This window comes from Hydra viridissima, unplaced genomic scaffold, assembly GCF_058129835.1.
Source record: "Hydra viridissima isolate aposymbiotic clone 2 unplaced genomic scaffold, HvirCarnegie_v1 scaffold_3, whole genome shotgun sequence".
NCBI classification, from domain to species: domain Eukaryota; kingdom Metazoa; phylum Cnidaria; class Hydrozoa; order Anthoathecata; family Hydridae; genus Hydra; species Hydra viridissima.
The window spans coordinates 6,499,146-6,520,185 of record NW_028324302.1 but is presented as its reverse complement, the minus strand read 5'-3'; the positions used below and the strand labels follow the sequence as shown (position 1 = coordinate 6,520,185).

At 29.0% G+C, this 21,040-nt stretch overlaps 2 protein-coding genes across 4 annotated transcripts; both read right to left on the bottom strand.

Moving 5' to 3' along the window:
- Positions 1-1,716: 1,716 nt before the first annotated feature.
- On the bottom strand, positions 1,717-6,689 carry LOC145180277 (1-acyl-sn-glycerol-3-phosphate acyltransferase delta-like). Of its 2 annotated transcripts, none has more exons than XM_090082388.1 (8): positions 6,252-6,689; positions 5,378-5,550; positions 5,123-5,284; positions 4,589-4,742; positions 3,660-3,762; positions 3,313-3,388; positions 3,034-3,235; positions 1,717-2,314 (listed from the first exon to the last, which is right to left on the bottom strand). In XM_090082388.1, exons 1-8 carry the CDS (start codon positions 6,412-6,414, stop codon positions 2,238-2,240), a joined length of 1,110 nt encoding a protein of 369 aa, XP_089938514.1. In that variant the 5' UTR covers positions 6,415-6,689; the 3' UTR covers positions 1,717-2,237. The 2 variants fall into 2 exon arrangements, with proteins under 2 accessions (XP_089938514.1, XP_089938515.1); XM_090082389.1 differs by having other exon boundaries at positions 3,313-3,385.
- On the bottom strand, positions 6,656-14,915 carry LOC145180337 (D-glucuronyl C5-epimerase-like). Of its 2 annotated transcripts, XM_090082387.1 has the most exons (4): positions 13,746-14,915; positions 11,742-11,888; positions 11,456-11,473; positions 6,656-8,279 (listed from the first exon to the last, which is right to left on the bottom strand). In XM_090082387.1, exons 1-4 carry the CDS (start codon positions 14,365-14,367, stop codon positions 7,393-7,395), a joined length of 1,674 nt encoding a protein of 557 aa, XP_089938513.1. In that variant the 5' UTR covers positions 14,368-14,915; the 3' UTR covers positions 6,656-7,392. The 2 variants fall into 2 exon arrangements, with proteins under 2 accessions (XP_089938513.1, XP_079911336.2); XM_080055210.2 differs by lacking the exon at positions 11,456-11,473.
- Positions 14,916-21,040: the final 6,125 nt, after the last annotated feature.

The following is a 21,040-nucleotide window of genomic DNA, read 5'->3' as shown; positions in this document are numbered from 1 at the left end:
CTTTTGGAATAACCAAAAAATTTTCACGTTGCGACAATATTCTGTAACATGATTAACTTGTCGAAGTAAATTATAATTTTTCCAATTAAGTAATTGTATATTTAATGGTCTTTTAGGGCAAGAAAAATATTCGACTCTGCTAATCTCAAGATCGTTAGTCACTCTTCAATATCCTTAAATCTTAGTCAAATTTTAATGTCATGACGTGACACGAAACTAATAGTCACTACAAGAATAAATGTTAGAAGGTGCTTATGAATATTCAAATTATTTTAAAAAGTATTTTGAGATGTCTATGCAGCTTAAATTAGTCGCAAATCCACTTTTCAAAAAAGCAAAGTCTGCTTTTTTAACAGTGGATTTGCCACTAATTTTATGCTGTCATAAACTTCTCCTCGAAAACGAACTGTTAGATAACTTGTAATTCAGTTAAATTTAGATTTAAATTAAGATCCCATTCTCTCCCCTATAAGCTGAACTATTAGCTCCACCACTGTGAAGCAAAGCTACCTGTTAAAAAAAATGTTAAAAACATAAGTTGTAAGTGAAAACATTAATTATAAGTAAGTTTAAGTGTTTAGTATAAATTTACATCACAATTACTATGGTTTTAGATGACTAACAATCATATGCAATTTGAAAAAACCTGATATTGCGCCTAAGAATAGGCTGAAAAATATTCCGTTCGAGGAATACAATAAGGATACTAGATTACAATTTGTAGCGAGGAATTCAATAATGGATAAAAATTAACTTAAAACTCTTCATTAAGTACATTATGTGTGTGTAAAATTGAAATAGGAACAAACGTACAGACATAAAAAAGTATTTATACATTTCAAACGTACAAAGATATAAATGTCCTTTTAGTTTTCCATGTAAAGTACAATAAGGAATTGAGAATTCTTTGGACGTTTTATATGGGGAAATCTATTAATTGCAAGTTAAATTTAAAATGTCTTTATGGCTGATTTTTCTTATATTTTTTAATTTTAGCATCCATCAAGACGATAAAATGTTTTAAAAAAACAAGGATATACTTCCAATCTTGCCTCTATTCAAAATTTGACTAACCTTCGAAGCCTCAATTTCATGAAAACCAGATTATATCAAAGCAGGAACTAATAAAGTAAATAAAACGTACGATAGCTTTACACTTTGGAATAACCAAACCCTATAATTAGTCCACAATATTCAGATGATATATTCAATCACAGAATTTCCAGAAGATGACTATCTTTAACTTGACTTGATTTAAATATGTTTAGGTAAAAATTATTTGTATTGATTAGTTTGCATTAATGAAAAACCATTTATCACTGACCTTTTGAATGAAAAGCTTTAAGCATAAATGAAAAACCTTTGGTTTTCAGAAGTAATTTTTAGGTTTTTATTTTTATTTTTAAAAATTAGGTTTTTCAGACCTAATTTTGGTTAAATTATAATTGTAAGCACATTATTGACTTGCCTTTGGCTTCTTATCAGTACGAGTCCTTTCAAACATAAGGAACCTCAGAAAAAATTAGTAACTGCAACATTCTTCATATTATTGCCAGTCTACTGGCAATAGATTAACCCTAAAAACCCCCCTAAAAACCAGTTTATTAACCATTAGTATCCTAAAAAGTTATTCCATATGAAAACATCTAATTTTTGGAAAAAATTCAATTCAAAGTTTCAGATTTTAGTGATTTTTGATTCAAAACACTGGTAAAATTAACAGCTGTAAAAATTGTATTTCAATCCACTAATACATAAAACATGTATACACTTGATGTCATCAAAATATCTTTTTTATTTACAAATATCTGTATGTTAAAGTTTAAAAAAATTTTTCAATTTAATTTATAATTTAATACATTTTAATTAATAGTGTAAACGGATTAAATATTTCCCAAACAAGTTTGGCAAAATTATATAAATATATAGAACCAGTAAAATATTCTAAAATAAACAAACCGAAGAACAAGTCTAACAACTTAAAATAAACAAACTGAAAAGTCAAACGAAAGAAGGAAAATCGTAGAAACAAATACACTGACTATAAAATTTATGCTGTTCCCAGCACATCATTTTTTAAGCAAATTTATCTAAAAATTCATAAAGAAAAAACCGAAAATAATAAATTTCAAAATCCTAAAGTTCACGTGCAATTAAAATGGCGACATATGGCAAAATCTATAACATTGAGGAAACATCTTAATAGCACAGAAACTGCCAACTGCCACATTCTACTTTCATTTATCTTTTAACCCAAATGTACTCCCTTTTTTAGTTTGTGTATAGTTTTGTAGAAACTTGAACATTGAATATACTAAAAAAGAAAATTTAAAACTGATTGACGTAAGACATTTCAAGCTTTATGTAAAAACTGTTTTTAGATTTATCTCTCACTTTTAATAAGTAACAAAACATTTTCACTAAATCGTATTAACTCCAAATTTTCAATAAGCAAAGAACATTAAGTAAAAAGTAAATTTCTTTAATAAGTAAATATTCAATAAAACACCCAAAATTAAAGCCATTTAAAAAAAAGCAAAATAACTTGAGACTTAATGAGAGATCAATAAACTATTATACTATTATGTAATAATAACATTCTAAATGAGTGTTTTTTTTTTTACTATTACTATAAATAAAGTTTTTTTAAACAATTTATTAAATAAACTATATGAACAAATAATTTTATGTTAAAATTTATATATTTATGTTAAAAGAAATATATAAACAAAACCCTCTGTATCATTAACAAATAAGAAACTCATTAAAAGCCAAATCAAAAACTCAAATAAAAGGACTCAAATAAAAGGAATCAAATAAAAGGACTCAAATGAAAGGACTCAAATAAAAGGAATCAAATGCAAAAAAAAAATTTACAACAGTATTAACAATAACAAAAAGTCACAGAGCAGTTAAAAAACATAATCATTGTAGCTGTTATAACCAAATCAGATTGATTTAGAAAGAAATTGGAATAATTTGCTTTAAAAATATTTATGAAAAATTTGCTGTAAAAATACTTTTGAATCTTACCTCCAATCAAAAATAGAGAAGATATTGCCATAACCAAATTCCCACCATAAAGGTCAACACAGTAGTTAAACCACAGAACAGTACTAGTAAAAACTAAGACATTCCATACAGAAAAAAGTATCAAATTAAAATATCTTCGTGGTAGTGGTACAAGAATGCCTGGAAACTCTTTTGTCTTAATAAAGTGCTCGTACAACTTGTCCTAAAAAATAATTTAAAGAATACTTTGAAACTTATACACTGCAGTATCATGTATATGGTAAGATGTGATGCTCTTACCTTAGCCCTATAATGTTCAACAACATAGTTTGATAACTCGTCAAATGATTTTGGTAGCTCGCTCATAGGTATTCTTCTAAAGCATCCAACATGCAACTTATTACGCATTATTTCTTATTATGCATAATTACTTATTGCATGATATTACTTATTGCATGTTATTATTTATTATACATTATTACTTATCATATACTATTATTTAAACATTTTTATAAACTTATAAAATATCATAACTTTTAAAAAAAAAAGAAGATCTAGTTAAAAAAAACAACGAATAAAAAAAAATCAACTAGTGGATGAGAAGTTTTAGTTTCATTTTATTACAATCATAAAAAAAAAAAAATTACCTAAAGTGCATCAAGACTTCAATTTTTCCTCTGTTAATGATATTTTGGACATTAGTTGATTCAATATTAGGAAAACCAAATTCCAAATCATAAATTGCAGGAACTATACATAAAAGCAAGCAAAAAAATTACAGAAACTGTGACAACTTAGCTATATACTTTAGTTATTGTAAAATGAGGTCAAACAACTATTTTAATACAAATGCAAAAACATTTTCTGAAAAAGATTTTTTGAATTAAAAAAAAAAAGACAAACAAAATCATTATTTAAAAATTAAATTCTATTTATAAGTCAGAGTATCAAGTAGCTTTTTGCTATAATTTAAAAGAACTCTTATTAGAGCAGTAGGTTTACAAAATGTTTTTTTTTTAATATTGCTTCTTCACTACAAAGATGTTGTAATCTAGTGGATGAATTTTATTTCTCTAATGGTTAATTTCAAATTCAGATTGTTTTACACAAAATCTATGCCCAGAGTTATTCCTGTAATTCTGGTTCATTCATTAGTCATGGTTATTGAGAGCACTATGTGATGAACTAATCAAAACTGCAAATACAATTCTATCCTTAGAATTTGAGCTAAAAAAATATGGATTTTTTAACGCAAATATTTTTTGTTTTACATGTTTACAATACTTTCAATCAGTGATTTAGTCAAATAAAAATTTAACTTTTTGAAGAAAAAAAGGTTACAGAGGTTACTCTTTAAATAAGCAACAAACGCAGTTAAAGTCTATATTTCATTAGAAAAAACAAATATTTTTTGTATCTAATTAAAACTGATATTGAAAAGATTTTCCCTTATTTTTAAATAATAAGTCAAAATGATGTGTTAATAAAACACTTTGAAAAACTGACTAATAAAAAGATTGTAAAATCTAAAATATAGTTCCAGACAACAACTTTTGCAAGTGCAAATCTAACTGACCTTTGTTGTGCAGAGCTTCTACCATAAGTGAAAAACCTTTAGTTCGAGGAAATAGATGATGTTTTAAAGGAGCAAAATTGTTTTTCCGCGCGTATTCTTGACTTGCAAGCAATTTCTCTTGTGTTCGACGAGTACCTTCACACATAAGCATCATCTAAAATTATACAAAAGTCTTTGAGTATTAAAAATCAAAGAAAATGCAAACATTCGATGTACTTTTTATAATTTGATTCAAGTTCTAATTATTGATATCTAAAATTTACATGATACTTTTTGTTTTTAAAATAATATCTAAAAAACTAGAAATTTTTGTGTTTTATTTTGGGATTGCTAAAAAAATACAGAAATTTTCCTCACCTAAAGTTTTAGTTTTAGTTGAAAATTTCTTTACTTTGCTAACAAATGTAATAAAAGAAAATTTTCTTTTTTTTTTTTTTTTTTAAATTATGGAATATATTAACAAACTCAAAAATTTAAACAAATTCAACATATATTAAAATTTGATACTATTCTTTTGATAAAAACATGAACTACCATGAAATTGTTATTATTTCTTTTCATGCTATTCACCAAATTGCAAAAGTTCTTTTTATCTTCCTGCCAATTTCTTTTCAAGAAGCCAAACTCAGCAAACCACCAGCACCAACCAACAATTGGCGTATACTTGACTTCACTCTTTGAAATTACTTTTGTTCTCTTTAACCAATAACAAAAATAACAATAACAAAAAAAATTTTAAACCAATAATTTTCAGAACAAGAATAGAAAAGCAACATAAAAACTACATACCCCAATAACTCCAACTCTTTCAGCAAATACCCAGCCAGCTAACCAATCAATGTCACTGTAGTGATTTGAGATTACAATTGAGCTTTCCTTTCCAATATAATTCAATTCATTTATATCATCTACATAAAGTTTAAAGTCCATTTCACCCCACCATTCAGCCATCCAAGTAAATTCTAAAAAACATGGATAATCTCAGGCATTAAATTAATTTACTTCATAATGCAAAATTGCAGCTAAATGCTGAACTTTTTTAAACCACAATCATCATTATCTAAAGAAGCTTCACAGCTGCACTAAAATAAATAATTTGTTGTTCTATGTATTACCACTGTTTTTGCACTAAAATAGACTAATACTAATTAAATGTCAAAATTTCTAGTTCTGTATTCATTTTAAAATATGTATTTCTTACCATATAATCATAATTATATATCAAAATATTGCACCTGAAAACATACAGTTACACATTGCACCTAAAAACTTTTTTACTAACCAAAACCTTTTTTCAGCTCAAACTCCTTAGGTATCTCAGCTCAAACAAAATTAATAGCAGATCTTTTGCTTCATGAGTAAATTTAAAAAACAGAAGAAAGAATAGCATTTAAAACAAGAGAAGCATTTACTTATTGAAGTAACAGAGGTATAACTATTTGGGTGCTAGGGTGATTGGTAATTAGTAAATTACCTGTGGATGATCATCACAACCCTTGAGAAAATCATAGTATCGTCTTTTTATCTTTTTTTTTTTAAAATCAAAAGTATTTTATATAAAGTGATTTTGGGGTGAAACTGACTGAACTTCAAGTATTGTATTTGTGACCATTCCAGATAAAAAAGTTAAATACATGAATTAAAAAAAAACAACTCAGCATACGGGAGAAAATTCCATAAGCAAAGCCAGGAATGATTATATTATACCAGTCTCTTTTGATCCAATATAATGGCAGAACTAATAACTGCAAAAAATTTATAAACAATCCACTAATGCAGAAGACAATCATAAACCATGTGAAGCAAATAGTAGAAATCAAATTCATTTCTTGCCTGAAAAATAAATTAACATTTTAGAAAGGATTTTTTTTCTTCAAAAAAAAAAAAAAAAAACCATTCTGGAATGTTAAAAACATACAATGTTATTATAACTTAACAAAAGAATGTATAGTTTAAATACAATATTGGGGATATTGTATTTAAACTGTATTCAACAACAGATTACTCTAATTTTATGTGAAGGTAAGCAATTAAGTAGGCCTAGAAACTTATGCAATAAAAAATACCTTTTATCACTTTAAAATCTTTTTATTTTTTTTTTATAAATCTCAAACAATAGAAACTGTTGATTATCAAAAAAAATATGAACTCTGTAAATAAATGATTTAAAAAACAAAAAAATGGAAATTACAAGTTTCATCTGGAGAAAAGCTTTCACAAGTTAATATACTAGAAAGAAACAAACAAAAAACGCAATAAGATTTCTGCTTTGTTAAATTACAGATAAGTATTATACACAACAACAATCCTTAAAATATATTGAATACCAAATCTCACAAAAAATCTTAAATTCTTTAATAAAATTATGGTTTGACGAAGAATATTTACTGCTAAGTACTCTTTTTTTTTTTGAAATTAAAATAATGCATATAAATACCATAAATAATTGATTTAAATCTACTAACTAAAATATTGTCATGATTTAAAATAAAATATCACCATTAGCGCCTTAAAATATTTACACATCCTGCAATTAAAAAAAAAAAAATAATAAAAAAACTAAACCTCATGATTGTTCAAAAAAGACTTTATAATATATTTACACTTCACCTTTTATTGTAATTTAACATTAAGCCTTAAAGACTCATTCCATAAGGCTTGTAATAGCTTAGATATCAAATTATCACATGATACCATTGATGTCTTGTACCATTTTGTTTATCAAAAACAACATTTGAGCACCTACTTAATACCTTTTCACAAAATCTACTTATATTGTGAACTTTCTACATGGCTATTTATAATCAATTATGTTTGGCCAGAATACCCATCCCATAACCAATCCATCTTTGCAAGGTCTCAATAACAATGCTACTATTTGTTAGTTCAACAAGAGCATGTAACTGTTCTAAGTGCACTCGATGGTACTGCCACCGTGCTCTATTAGGCATGCTTCCTGGAATAGAAACATGCCGTAAATCATAGAATGACCCATGACCATTATCAAACAGAGGAAGTATAGCCTCTAAAGATTTCATTCCCTGCTGAAACAAATATTGTGCCTCTTCAGCATTCTTAGATCTAGCAATAGTTGATAGATCATACAACCCAAATAAAGAGTAAATAAAACCATTTAAAACATATAATGGTGGCTTAGTGGGATATTCTTCATACCATGGAAATTTATCAAATAACATAGCTAAAACACCATTCTTGGCAGAAGGTATCCCAAACAAATGAGTTGCTTTAAGGGCTGAATTTAAATATTTAATATCTTTTGTATAATAGTATACTCTGCATAACAAGGATATTGCTTGACCCTGACCCATGGCACTATACCATCCAGCACCAGTTTTAATTTCTTTAATTACTATCCTAGAAACATTGGTTTTCCAGCCACCTTTGTTATCTTGATAATTTAAAAACCAATCAGCAGCAGCCATAACTTTGGCCAAGTGATCTTCATTAACAAATTTCACAGCTTGTACAAACTGAACCTTGTCAACATCAAGGCTTATTACTTCTTGTATTTTTATATTGACTGTTTCTCCGAGTCTTTTCCCTGCAACATATGAAAGACCTTTAACCAAATCAACATTCAAGTCACGTGTAATTTCCTGCCTGAAAATTTTTTTACCCAAGCCATGAACAATAGTTTGATTGTAATTTCTTCTGTCTATCATAACATCATCTAAACAAAGTTATCATTTTAAAAAAATAAGCAACAAACAAAGCCATAATATGAAAAAGCTAACATCATTTAAAAATCCAATGAAAATTTAATTTGATAACCATCTTAAAATGTTTTTGACTAACAATATTTATTAAGATAACAACAGTAGTAATAACGGAGTTCAGTAAAGTAAAAGATTAAGCTTTTAAAGTAAAGTAAAAGATTAAGCTTTTAAAAAATAAACTCATAAGTTATAAATTAGTTAGAATTGTACCATAAATAAACATGTAGGGGGAGACAAGGGGAGAGGAAGTGTATAAACCTTTGCAACTAATCTTTTCATACTCACCCCCTCCTCCTTTTGAGCAAAATCTGCCTTAGGTAAATGATTGTCAATTAAATAACAATGTCCCTATTGGAAGCTCTAAATTCTCAATAATAAAGCAATATATTACAGTGTTTTCAATTTAAACACCCACCAGATGGATTCTAGTGCAATGTGTGTAGAAAAGTGCCCTTCACTCAGAATATCTGCTATCTAAAGATTTTCACCCTATGAATCTGATAAAGCCTAAAGGGTCTTCATTGGCAGTATAAAACCAAAAAATCCAAACTTTTGGTAACTTAAAGGCACATTGTAACATTAGGGAGCACACATTATATTTAGGGATTATTGAAAACAATACAATAGCTTACAAAAGGTTGCTTTAGTGAACTATACCTACCAAAGTGTTGTTTAAAATTCCATATGAAATCTTGTAACTTAAATCTATTTAGAAGTTGATGAGTTTTTCCACAAAGAGGAGTAATAGTTAAATCCATAAGTTAAAGTAATTTTGTTATAATACATTAAATAAAAATGCACACCACTGTTTTACTATGGAAAAAGCAAAATATAATCCAGTGATTGAATTTTTATTTTTGGAAGATGTAAATATAAGGACTCTTTGCCTTTACTTACAACAGCAAACAAATGGGTTGCTGAATTTAAACTCAGTCATACAATCCTTTAAGATGATCCAGACATTAGTTATTTAAAAACTGTTGCAAGACAAGAAATCATTTGAAAAATCCATAATATTGAGTTAGATGATCAATAACTGAAAGTACATGAAATAGCTGAGACCGTAGGCATCTAAAAAGATAAGATGGGTTACATTTTACATGAAGAATTAAAGATGAAAAGGTTTTGTACAAGTTAGGTGCCACATTTGCTACCAATCAATGAAAGAACATATACAAAAAATATTTTTATACATGTTTTTTACAAATTCATTTGTAACTTACAAATTCACTGTTACAAATTTATTTGTAATAAAACAGCATTTTTTAAAATTATGAGTTTTGTTGATTGCTTATCTTCAGACAAGTAAAAAAACAATCAGTTTTGAACATTATACAAGTTTTTTGGTTCAATTGGATGAAAAAGCTGAGCTTAGATCAGGGTTAATGAGGTAAAAATCATTTTTCATCAAGACATTGGACTTTAATTGATTTAAGTTATTATAAAAGTAGTTACATAACTACTTTTATAATGACTTAAATCAATCAACTAAAAAACAAATTGTTTAAACATACACCATATTTACCAGATATGGTCCACAGTTATTATTGTCTATTTTCAAACCAAATGTAATTCCTTGCTGGAAATAGTTTTATGTCAAATAAGAAAGCTATTGGGGCCATTGATGGGTATTTTGCAGACTGGAATCATTCCATAATGATGGAGTAGAATTATTGAAAAAACTTTAGAGAAATTGTATTAAAGTCAAAAGAGTTTAGATTATATTGGAAAAAAATTTTTTCCTTGAAAAAAATAATTATTTTTCATTACTGTTTTAGAAAATTATTAGACTCCCCTTGTATGTAAAATATAACATATTTAGAGTGTGACTGGAAAATACAAATGAGGTCCTGACTCTTCAAAAAACTAAAATTAACTTTAAAATTTATAATGTGAATCAAAATACTTATACTTAGAAATATTTATACAAGTCCTTACTTTGGATGCTCATTTAACTTTCACACACATTAGTAAAGAATAAGTAATATCACACACATCAATGCTAAAAAGATATATTACTGATAAATACCATTTGAAAATAACTTTTTTTAAAGGTATTTTTTTTTGTCTATGCATTGATAGTTGCTAAGTAATTATGTTGTTTAATATTGCCTAATATCATTACTTACATTGTTTGCATACTTAATTACAAGTAATTCTCCTGGTTCTGACAAAGGATTCCCTTAACTGAGTCTCTGTCTGCCATTCTTCATTAATGACCAGGATTCTCTCCACCTCTTAACTTTTTACTTGTCAATCATTTTACTTGTTTTGTCTTTTATAAAAATTCCTGTTTAAGTTATTAGTAATCTAATTAATAACATGATAACAAAAATGCAAGATGAAGATAAAAAAGATGGAAACACTAAACTTATCTCAGAAGTTTACTTCTACAACTTTGTAATTGTTTCAATTGGTCCAAATTAACATCCCCAGTTTGTACTTCACTACTTTTATAAAAAAAGTTTTTCATTTTGAAAGTAGTATTTTGAAAAGTATTTTGAAAGGTATAATTAACAGGAGTACAAGTTTTTTTTGAAAGATATGATAAATTGTACATGTCTTTTGAAAAAGGAAAAAAACTCTTTTTAATTGGAAATCATTGTGGTTGAATCATCCTACTTTCAAACACTACATTCGTTTTAAATGTTTTCTGATCATCAGTAAATCAATCCTAAGTGCTAATTTATACAGAGACTTCCACCATGATCATAAAAAGCACATTCTTTTGGGTTAGTAATAGGCATTATACAAAACACTGATAAGCCCACATGGAAGCAAATTAATTAGAAAATCATTCTAAATCATACTTTGCACAACTTTTACATCAACTCAAATTTAAAAAGGAAACTTTAAATTTAAAAATTATGGATTATATACTTATTTTGTAATATTAAATATATTTTAATGAAGCAACACCATAACTTTTTTTAAGATATAAAGTAAGATATAAACATCTATTGCTTAACTAGGTGCCAAGCCAAGTCGATGGTCAATTACTGTGATAATCTCACTATTTATATTTTAACCAAATGATGTAAAGAAAATTAATTTAAGAACCAATAAATTTAAAGAAAATTTTATAGAGTTAACCATCCAAGAATCAAAAAACTACAACAATAAAACTTACGATGCAGTTCCCCCTCTGCTGCACAAACATATAAAAAATTTTCATAAAATTAAATCTCAACACTACCTAAAATGGTTAGGCTATAGATAAGATTGTTTTAACTTTAAAATATTACAACTAAAAATATCATATTTAAAACAGTGGTGTGCATTTTTATTTAATGTTAATAATTTCATTATAATAAAATTACTTTAACATGTGCATATAACCACTTTAATTGAAATTCCAATGATGTTTTGTAGTTTCCGGAAAAATAAAGATAATACAAAGTAATCTTTTCACCTACCAAGGATATACTGCAGAGTATATTTGTTTGAATCAGAAGCAATCACCTTCACTTCAAAAGCAGACAGCATTGTAGTAAATTTTATCTTTATCACAAACCTTTCAGCAACTTGATTTTGCAGTTGAAATCTTTGTTGACCGACTTTCCCTTTAAAAGAATTTTGTAAAAAAAATTTATACAAAAATTTGTTTAAGTTAAAAAAACCAAATTAAATTAAAAAAAAAAGGCAATTTAAGTAACTTTTACAAGCACAAAAGTTTATAATACTTGTACAGAATATTTAAAGTAAAATTCCTGCACTCTTTCCTGAAATCTGTTTATTTTGAATCAAAGTGAAAAACAAGCAAACAAAAAAGGCCATTATCTCTTTAACCATAACATTTTGATCACCATCCCTTGGGACATTTTTGTTATCATCTTTTTAAAAATGACATTTTGGTCATAAAACTATGTTTTGTAAAGACAGTAAGTAAAAAGAGTTCAACTGATTTCTTGATGTTAACATATTTTAAATTAGAAAGTGAGTTTTAAAATTTTTCTGCCTTTTCCCTGACTAAAAATCGAGTATATTTTTAACAAGTAACAAATATTATTGCATAGTTTAATTTTAGTAACATAACTACTTTCAACAAACTAAAATTAATCAAGTAAAATCTATAACTAACCATATAATAACCAATTAAAAATCTCTTTTATTATATTGCATGAGAACAACAAAAACCAGTAATTTGGGCTAAAAGTTTATTATTTTTTATATATACTACACTGATGAGCACATAAAAATTTCAAAAATTAAATTAAATAAAAGGTAAAAAACTGAACACCAATTTGAACTTTCAAGCCTTGAATCTTTAAAAAAATTCTAGCATACTGCACAACAACCTAATACGATTACATAACTTATATAGAGCCAAAGATCACGGAAAAAAATCATTTTCTTTTTCGGACAAATGTTTTTATTTATACTAAATTTTAAAGATAAAATTAGTTTTTAATTTGAAAATATGTTCAACAGTTGTCTTTCTTAATAAAATGTTATCTACTCTATGATGGGATAATGCAGAGTTCACTGGATTTATGATTAATTTTCAGTTCTTCTGGATTAAGTCTAAAACTTTTAAATTTCATTTAAAATATTTTTCAGATAAACAGTGAACATGAATTTGTGTTTTAAAGTTCATCATTTGATAGCTTCAGCATTTTGAAAAATGCTATGTGATGCAGTTCAATCTATCAAATTTTTCTTTTCATAATGTAATTTACAATGAAAATCTTTATTATTTTTAAATGAATATTTAGTCAAGAATATTTTACAAGAGTTTTTTCAAACTTTTGCTGGTTTATGTTTTCTAATACTGAAAATTGATTTTTTTTTTAGTTATAAGAAAAAGCATATAAAGAAATATAAAACATTTTATTTCAAATTTAAAAAATAAAGTTTTGCTAAGCATAAAATTTAAATATTTTTACAATAATACGCGTTGTTTTGATATTTTAAATAGTTCTTTCACTGCACTTTTGAGGTAAAAATCAGAACTCTTTGTTTTATGGCTATGAACATAAAATATGTTTATCCCTTGGTCTATTATGCTTAGAATAATTAATAAAACTATGCAGGTCCCTGGTGGACGCCATTAAACACATTTAGGTGGTGTCCATTTTTTGAACCTATGTCGGTAGAGGTTATTTTGGTTGATTTCAACTTCCTGATAATAGATAAGCAGTTTAAAAAAATTTATTTAGTGAAAGGTACACAAAAAATACAAAAATACATTTAACAAAAGAAAGTTAAGGCTAAATTGAAAAGTTAGGCTAAACTTAGTTTTAACTTTTTGAGTTCTCTATGTATGCACTGTACTTTTTTTTTTTTTTTACCAAAATATACCTTAAAAATTATGAGCATAATTAGTAATTTTTAGGAAGAGCTTTTTTTTTATACAATTGGATTTAGGGAAAATTTTAACAAATCCCAATTATGCATACAATTTTCCTTAAAACACTTACCCATCTGCATTAAAACAACGTACTCTTTATGGTCTTTTCTTTTGTCATTTTCAAAGTAGAACTTACTCATATGTGATAAACCATATTGTGCTACTTGGGTTGGATAATAGTAGCCTTTAGAATCCCATTGCACTGTTATGGGAACTTCATATTTCCCACAAATGCATTTAACTCTTGCTCTATTAGCCACATCAGTTTCATGAAAATTAAGATAGGTTTTTTGAGCTGAATAAGGCAAAAAGTTTAATTGCTTGGGATTTAAAATATCTGGTGCAGCATTTAACCATGTAAACTGTAAAGAATTTCCTGGCTCAACTTTATCAAAAGATCCATAAACTTCATAATACTGCTTTAGGAATTGAAATGGGACATATACTTCATCTTTAACAAATAACCCTTTAAATGTATGAACATAATTAACATTTACATCAACTGTAGCAAATGTAGGTATTGTAACTCCATTATTATTTGCTTCAAAAGATTTTATTTTAGATTTAGCTCTGTCTTGATATAATAGATTTATGAAAGTATTTAAAACATTAGAATACCAAAAGTACAGTAATATACATAACAAAACTGTTCCTTTCCAATTAAATATGGATCGAATGGCCTTTTTCAACATTATCAGTGACACCAAGAATACATATATTCACTTAAGTCAGAAATATCCACCCCAACAACCACATGGATATTGGAAAATCCGTATAAGTCATATTGATGCTCAAAGAGTAATTACTACACAATCAATTAGTTCATAAGAATATCTGCTCCATCATAGTATACTTGGTATAAAATGTTTAGAGTTATGAATTCTATAAGTTAAAGATACCATTTAGTATTTGTACAAAAAGAAACACTATATTTTGCTTTATTTACACCCAACTCTTCTTAAGCTGAATGACTAGTAAAAAATTAGCTTGTTATTTATCGCAAATTCTGTGCAACTATATATTTTAATAATATTTAAATAACTGTTTTTCTGTAAAACTTAAGTAAGAAGAATAAGTTATAAGGATATAGATTATACATAGCCATAAATAATTCAGGTAAAAATCTGCTTTATTTTCAATACTCCAGCTTAATTTGTTGTTATACAACAACCCAGCGCATGAAAGGGTTAAATTTATACAGACAGATAGCAGGGCATTGATGGTCTACAATGGAAGACGCATTTTCAAAGCGTCAATATCCGCGATTTGGTAAGCCGAATGCATGACCATAAAAGAAACCCAGATGGGTCGACAGAGGCGGACGATAACAAATTATTGTGTGCCTGAACTAAAGTCTTGGATGAAAAAAAAAAAAAACAACCAAGATCTGTTAATACTAGAGTAATAAAATAAAACAAAAAAAATCAATTGGTTTTATTGATTATTACTGTTTTTTGCATGTTTCGTGTAATTAATATGAAAACTAATAATGAAATAGAGCATTTTTAAGGAAAGTCGTCTAGTAAAAAAATAAAAAATACAATTTGTTGGAAAGTTTATTTTATTTTTTAACATAAAGAAGTCATATTTTTATTACGAAAAAAAAAAAAAATTAAAAAAAAAATTAAAAAAAAAAATAAAAAAAAAAAAATTATTTACGTTTTTTAATGCTGAATCAGCAAAAAAACGCTTAAAATATTACCTTAAAACAATGAGTTCAGCTATCTGTACATTCGTTTTGCATGAAATTTGGTTTGCATGCAGGATATATATAAAATTTGTATATGAACCAGTAAAAACTTACAACTTTTTTTAGATCCATAATGGCAGCTCAACGTATTTGGGTAAATTAAAAAAGGGGTAAAATTCAACAAAAACCATCCCATATTTCCTAAAATACTCAAAGAATAATTTAGACTCAGGTTCGCATACTAACTTATATACAGATTAAAAAAACCCTTAAAATTTCATTAAAAAAAAAATTATAGAAGCTGAGATATGTTTGTTTTAAGTCTGAAATATCACAAACAGAGAAAACTAACAAAATAAAATAAAAAAACTTAAAATGATCCTTTAGAATAACTTTCTCCTCCTTCCTGGTATTTTTCTTTATCAATAAATCCTTTCCTTATAGCTCTTAACTTTTTTCTTTTGTTCTTTACAGTATCCGTTATGTATATTTTTTGACATTGATGAGGGCATATTCATGAGTTGAAAACTTTTCAATGGCTTCGAAACCATGACCAATTTCACGAAAAGCAATAACCAAACGAGTATTAACACCAAATTTTTTTTTCCACGAAGTTCAGTGTTATCATTTTTTGAAGTAAACGATGAAGTGTAAAAATCATATGTCCAATTACATTTATAACATATTAAACATATATTGTTAGCAAATCCTTGGTGTTTTTCATTTATAAGTTTTAAAGTAATTTTTGAAGTGCAATCAGGATAAATGCCAATCATATCAATAACACTTCTAAATATTTGTAGATCAATAAATAAATTACAGTTGGTTTCATTAGGAGTAATAGTAGATTTTTTATATTAGGAAAAAGATGGGTTGTTTTTTCCATCCTCGAGACTTGTTAAAATAAGTAAATTTAAAAATAAATTTAATTAAAAAATACGAGCAAAAGAAAATATTTTCTGAAAGAGCACAAGTTTCTCTTTTAAACTACACCAAAGACAAAAATTTGATTTTTTAATTTTTTTTTACTAGACGACAACCTTAAATTATTGAGTATATTACTAGATTATACAAATGTTTTATTCGAGCAATACTCGCTATTTTTTGAGTAAAACGCTTAAAACACAAACGCATAAAGAATGAAGATAATGATTATGTTTGCTTTGTTTCGATAAATCTAATGAAATGAGGTAACACCATTCATAATATGGTTCAAGAGCATATTTTGACAGGATGTGAGTAATTGATTAAATAATAACTGCTTATATTTGTGGGATGTATTGCAGGAAAGTAAATGTTGTAGTTTCTCATAAAAAAGATCGTTTATAGTTATGCGTAAACGCCAATGTATCTGAATAAAATTCAACACAATAAATATATAAATATATTCGCTTGGCATTCACACATCTTTTTACAGATACAATTATTTACAAGTAACGCTATAATGACATATCTTTTATGCACACAATTATTCACAAGTAACACTATAATTACACTCCCCCTTGGTCATAACGACCACTTCAACTCATGGACTATATCGCTCAAGTGCCATCCTTTTTCGGGTGCTTCTTCGCAACATTGACGTCTGGTTTGTCTTGTCTTCAGGCAACATAATGCACAATTCTTCATCATCTTCTAGATCCTCATTCGATTTGTTATCAACTCTGACGTGTCTTAGGTTGCGTATGTGTCGGCACACTTTGTCCACTTCTACCATTTGCTCCGAAATGATTCCTGTAATTCTTCCAATCTTTTATTGAGAGTCGCATCGATTATCCGGGAGCCTTACCCATACTTCATCGCCAAGTTTAAACTTGTTGGTGATCTTCTTATAAGGATCATGTGCGTTTTTATCGTCGTCAATTCCTCTAACTCTAATTTCGTATTGGTATAATTTGTTTGCGGCTGCTGTAGAAGACTTACAATAATCTTTTAGACTGACGTTATACCAATAAACTGCCTCAGGTATGCTGCACGAAACTCTCTTCGCCGTTCTTTTTACTGTTTGATGGCATCGTTCTGCAATTCCATTCCCTGATGGTACGTAAGCGCACCTGAAGCAAAGTTTAACGTTCAATTTATTCCATGTGCTTCAAAATGCTGTATCATTATCCGTCAGAATTTTTTTAGGACCGCTTCGTTCAAGAAAGATTGTGTTTAATTCCTGAATGACACATGCACTAATTTGGTCTTTAAGATGGCGCCATACTGCATATTGTGAAGGCCCACAGTCTATCAGGGTAAGAAAGTGTTGCCCCTCATAATTAGTTATATCCATACCAAGGAGTTGCCACGTCCCTTTTACTTCGATCTTCTCTTTCGGCCACTTTATCGGACTTGGATCGATTGATTTGCAGGCTACAGATTTTTCAACCACTTTTCTGACTTCTTCCCCGCTTACTGATGGGCCAGTTCTACAAACACAATAAAATGTTCTCTACACACCATGACGTCCTGTGGACTTATGAACATGGTTTATTTCTTTGGGAAATAGAGAAGCACTAATCGCTCCACCTGCAGCAAGTTCAGTGGGCTTATCGATCATTTTCAACCAACTTCCAGTCACTCGAGTAAGTACATCTGGTAAGTTAAACTCCGAGGGTACTAGTTTGATATCCACTCTAAGTTTGTATTTGTCCACAATAATCGTAATGGTCAGAAGCCGCCTTCTAATCAGCATTTAGTTCGAAGCTTTTATCTTCAATCTGGATTTTCCAGTCAGTGCATCGATGACCCAATGTAATACTGCTTTCGAATCAGTGAAAATATGCAAGATATTCATCTTCCAATTGAGACCCATGTTTAATGCCTTGATTAATGCATCCAGTTCCAACATGTTTATATGTGTTGTATCATCTTATCTTAACCAACAAGTGCCTTCGATTATATTGCCATCAACTTCGACACTCACACCTAACGCTACTAAACTAGTATCCACCCACAATGTTGCCTCGTTTCCATAAACATTCCAAACTCCTTTGGCAGGATCGTCGTTACGTGTTTTTTTTGCCGTATCGTTCACCATTTTTTCAACAAAATTGCATTGTATCTTCTCATCTTATGTTTTCGTTAGGGGGTTTGCTGTTCTTTCAAAAAATGACGAAGCTACACGCAACCAACCATAAACTGGAAGATTCCCTTTCAACTTTCCACATAAAGAGAAGATTTTTCGCCTCGTTAGTGAACTTGGAACTTCACCAAAATTGTTGTCTCTCTTCCAAAATAACTTCTTATTCTCAATTCCAACTTGTAACTCTAGAACTCTTGCTCCTTCGGACACACGAACCGCCGGCTTAAAATGTAGTCCATACATTTCCAAATGGTCAAGTACACTGCGAACCAATACGATGTCTTCATTTACAAGAATATCATCAATGTATGATGATGTTCCCTTCCAAGATCTTTTTATCTTGCGATAGAACTTTGTCCAACACCGTTTTCATTATGACGGGTGCAACGTTTTGGCAAAATCCCAAACTTGTTAACCAAAACCTCTGACCACGGAACATAACAGTTTGGTAAGCCCAGAGTTCCTCGCTGATTTTGAGTAGCATATAGGCCGAAGATAAATCAATTATTGAAATATTTTCTCCAAGCCATCTCCAGTCTCAAAGTTTGTCAGCACATACATTCGTGTTCGCCGTAAATGGTTCAATACACGTGCTCAGCTCCCTGAAGTCTAACACTGGTCGCACTTTCCCTTTGTTTTGGTGCACCACTGCCATAAGTGGAACCAAACCTTTTACTGGACCGTGTTTTTTCGCTTCGTACTTTTGCAGCTATTTTTTCTCTATCAACTTCAATTTCTTTTTCGTAATCGTATTTTATGCCGATAGGGATAGTATATTCGGCAATTCTATTCACTAGATTTTCAGGTTTGGCATTCCATTTCCTCGCAATTATCCATTCTCTATTTTTCAAGTGTTCCATTATTACACTATTCCATTCATACCCATTATGAAACAAAAACCCAGTGGTTTGAAATCAACCACAAGTGCTTCTACACACACTTTATTTCCATTCGGTGCGGTGATTCGAGTTTAGCTAACGTTTTCGCACTGCTATTGTTGTCCATTTACAGTTACCACGCTAACTTCTTTCTTCGTTATTTTTGTCGCACATTTTTTATAAATGATGCAGCAGGTACATCCTGGTGTCAATTAGCACATCCTGAGTTACACCAATAATATCCAAGAGTATGGTAGGTAACGCCATTACTGATTGTTTAGGGAGAGAACTGGCGCAGAGGTCTTCTCCCTCACTCCATTTTTTGTACACATTCTCGATATGTGTCAATACTCTTGACACAAGTAACACAGCACAACGCTTGTCTCTCGTCTTCTACCTCACTTATTTCAATTATTATTTCTTCTTAGATGACAATCTCTCGCAAAGTGATTGAGAAGTTCGCACTCAAAACACATTGATTGTGTTTTATCTTCTAGCAACCTCAGATCACTACTTTTCATTGCAGCTACAGCAAATTTCTCCACCATCCTATTGTTTCGTTTCTTAATCATAAGAGCCCTTGCTCGTGCAAATATTTATACAGTTGTTAGATCGTCCATACGGAAACTCGAGCTAAGCATCCGTCGAACTTCCTCGGGGAGCACAGCAACAAAGGCACATGCGACTGGTTTGTCTGGTAGCCCACCAATTAGGGTAAACAATCTTCGCAGTTCCGCCAAATAAACATCAACTGCCTCTCCATGTTTCAGCATTCTCGTGACAAACTGCTTGTAGGCTGTGAATGCATCAACGGCAAAAGCTTCAAGCAAAGCCTTCTATATTCTCTTAAAATTTTCTTTATTAGTCTCTGCTAACTGTTGATATACTACGAATGCACCTCAGTGAGACGGAGAGGAACCACACGTGCCAGATTGGTTACACCAATTATTTTACATACCAATTCAACTTTTTCCAACCACTCTGTAACTGACTATTTATTGTTCCCACTAAACTCTGGAATTAACTTTAAATCAAGTTTAGTCGACATTTCGCCGAAATAGCTTGTAGTTTCTCATAAAAAAGATCGTTTATAGTTATGCGTAAACGCCAATGTATCTGTGTAAAATTCAACACAATTTATATACAAACTAATTCGCTTGGCATGAACTCACTGACATAAAGTCTATAGTAAATGTAAAGCACAAGCTGGCTTCAGCTAAAAAGTATCATTTTATCAACTGAGTGCAAATAAAACAAGTTTGGGTGAACAAATTCTCCTCGCTACAACATGGTGTGCATAATAAATGCTCAGTTTGTTTGTCTCAGATGGGGATATAGGTACACCTGCTGCTAAATTAAAAATAGATCCAGATTTTTTTATCTGACTCTGGTTAGAGAAGATAATTTTTGTTTAATGTTCATTCAATATAGCCCTCTTCCACCCACCCACCCCAACGCCCTTAAACCTTTTATAAACAATGCTTACCAGTCAGAAAAAAGCGTGATTTTTCTTCATTTAGTTAGGACACATCATCCTAACTTAATATAACAATTTAAAATTCTGTTCTTTCTAAACTTAAAATAATTCCCAATTCTGTTTACAATAAGGAATAAAACATCAATAAAAATTCCATTAAAGCAATCTAACGGTTATACTTAAATGATAAGAAATATAAACAATAATAATAGGGATTTAACTAGAAACTTTATTAAGTCAAATCTTATCA

Bases quoted from the DNA above. Each gene is read 5' to 3' on its own strand.
- LOC145180277 (XM_090082388.1), bottom strand. From the start codon at position 6,414: ATGAATTTGATTTCTACTATTTGCTTCACATGGTTTATGATTGTCTTC. The intron at 3,236-3,312 runs GTAAGAGCATCA...ATTATTTTTTAG, and splicing joins TTGAACATTATAGGGCTAAG to GACAAGTTGTACGAGCACTT. The intron at 2,315-3,033 runs GTAAGATTCAAA...TTTCTTTTTTAG, and splicing joins TTCTCTATTTTTGATTGGAG to TATATTCAATGTTCAAGTTT.
- LOC145180337 (XM_090082387.1), bottom strand. From the start codon at position 14,367: ATGTTGAAAAAGGCCATTCGATCCATATTTAATTGGAAAGGAACAGTT. The intron at 11,889-13,745 runs GTAAGTGTTTTA...ATTCTTTTAAAG, and splicing joins CGTTGTTTTAATGCAGATGG to GGAAAGTCGGTCAACAAAGA.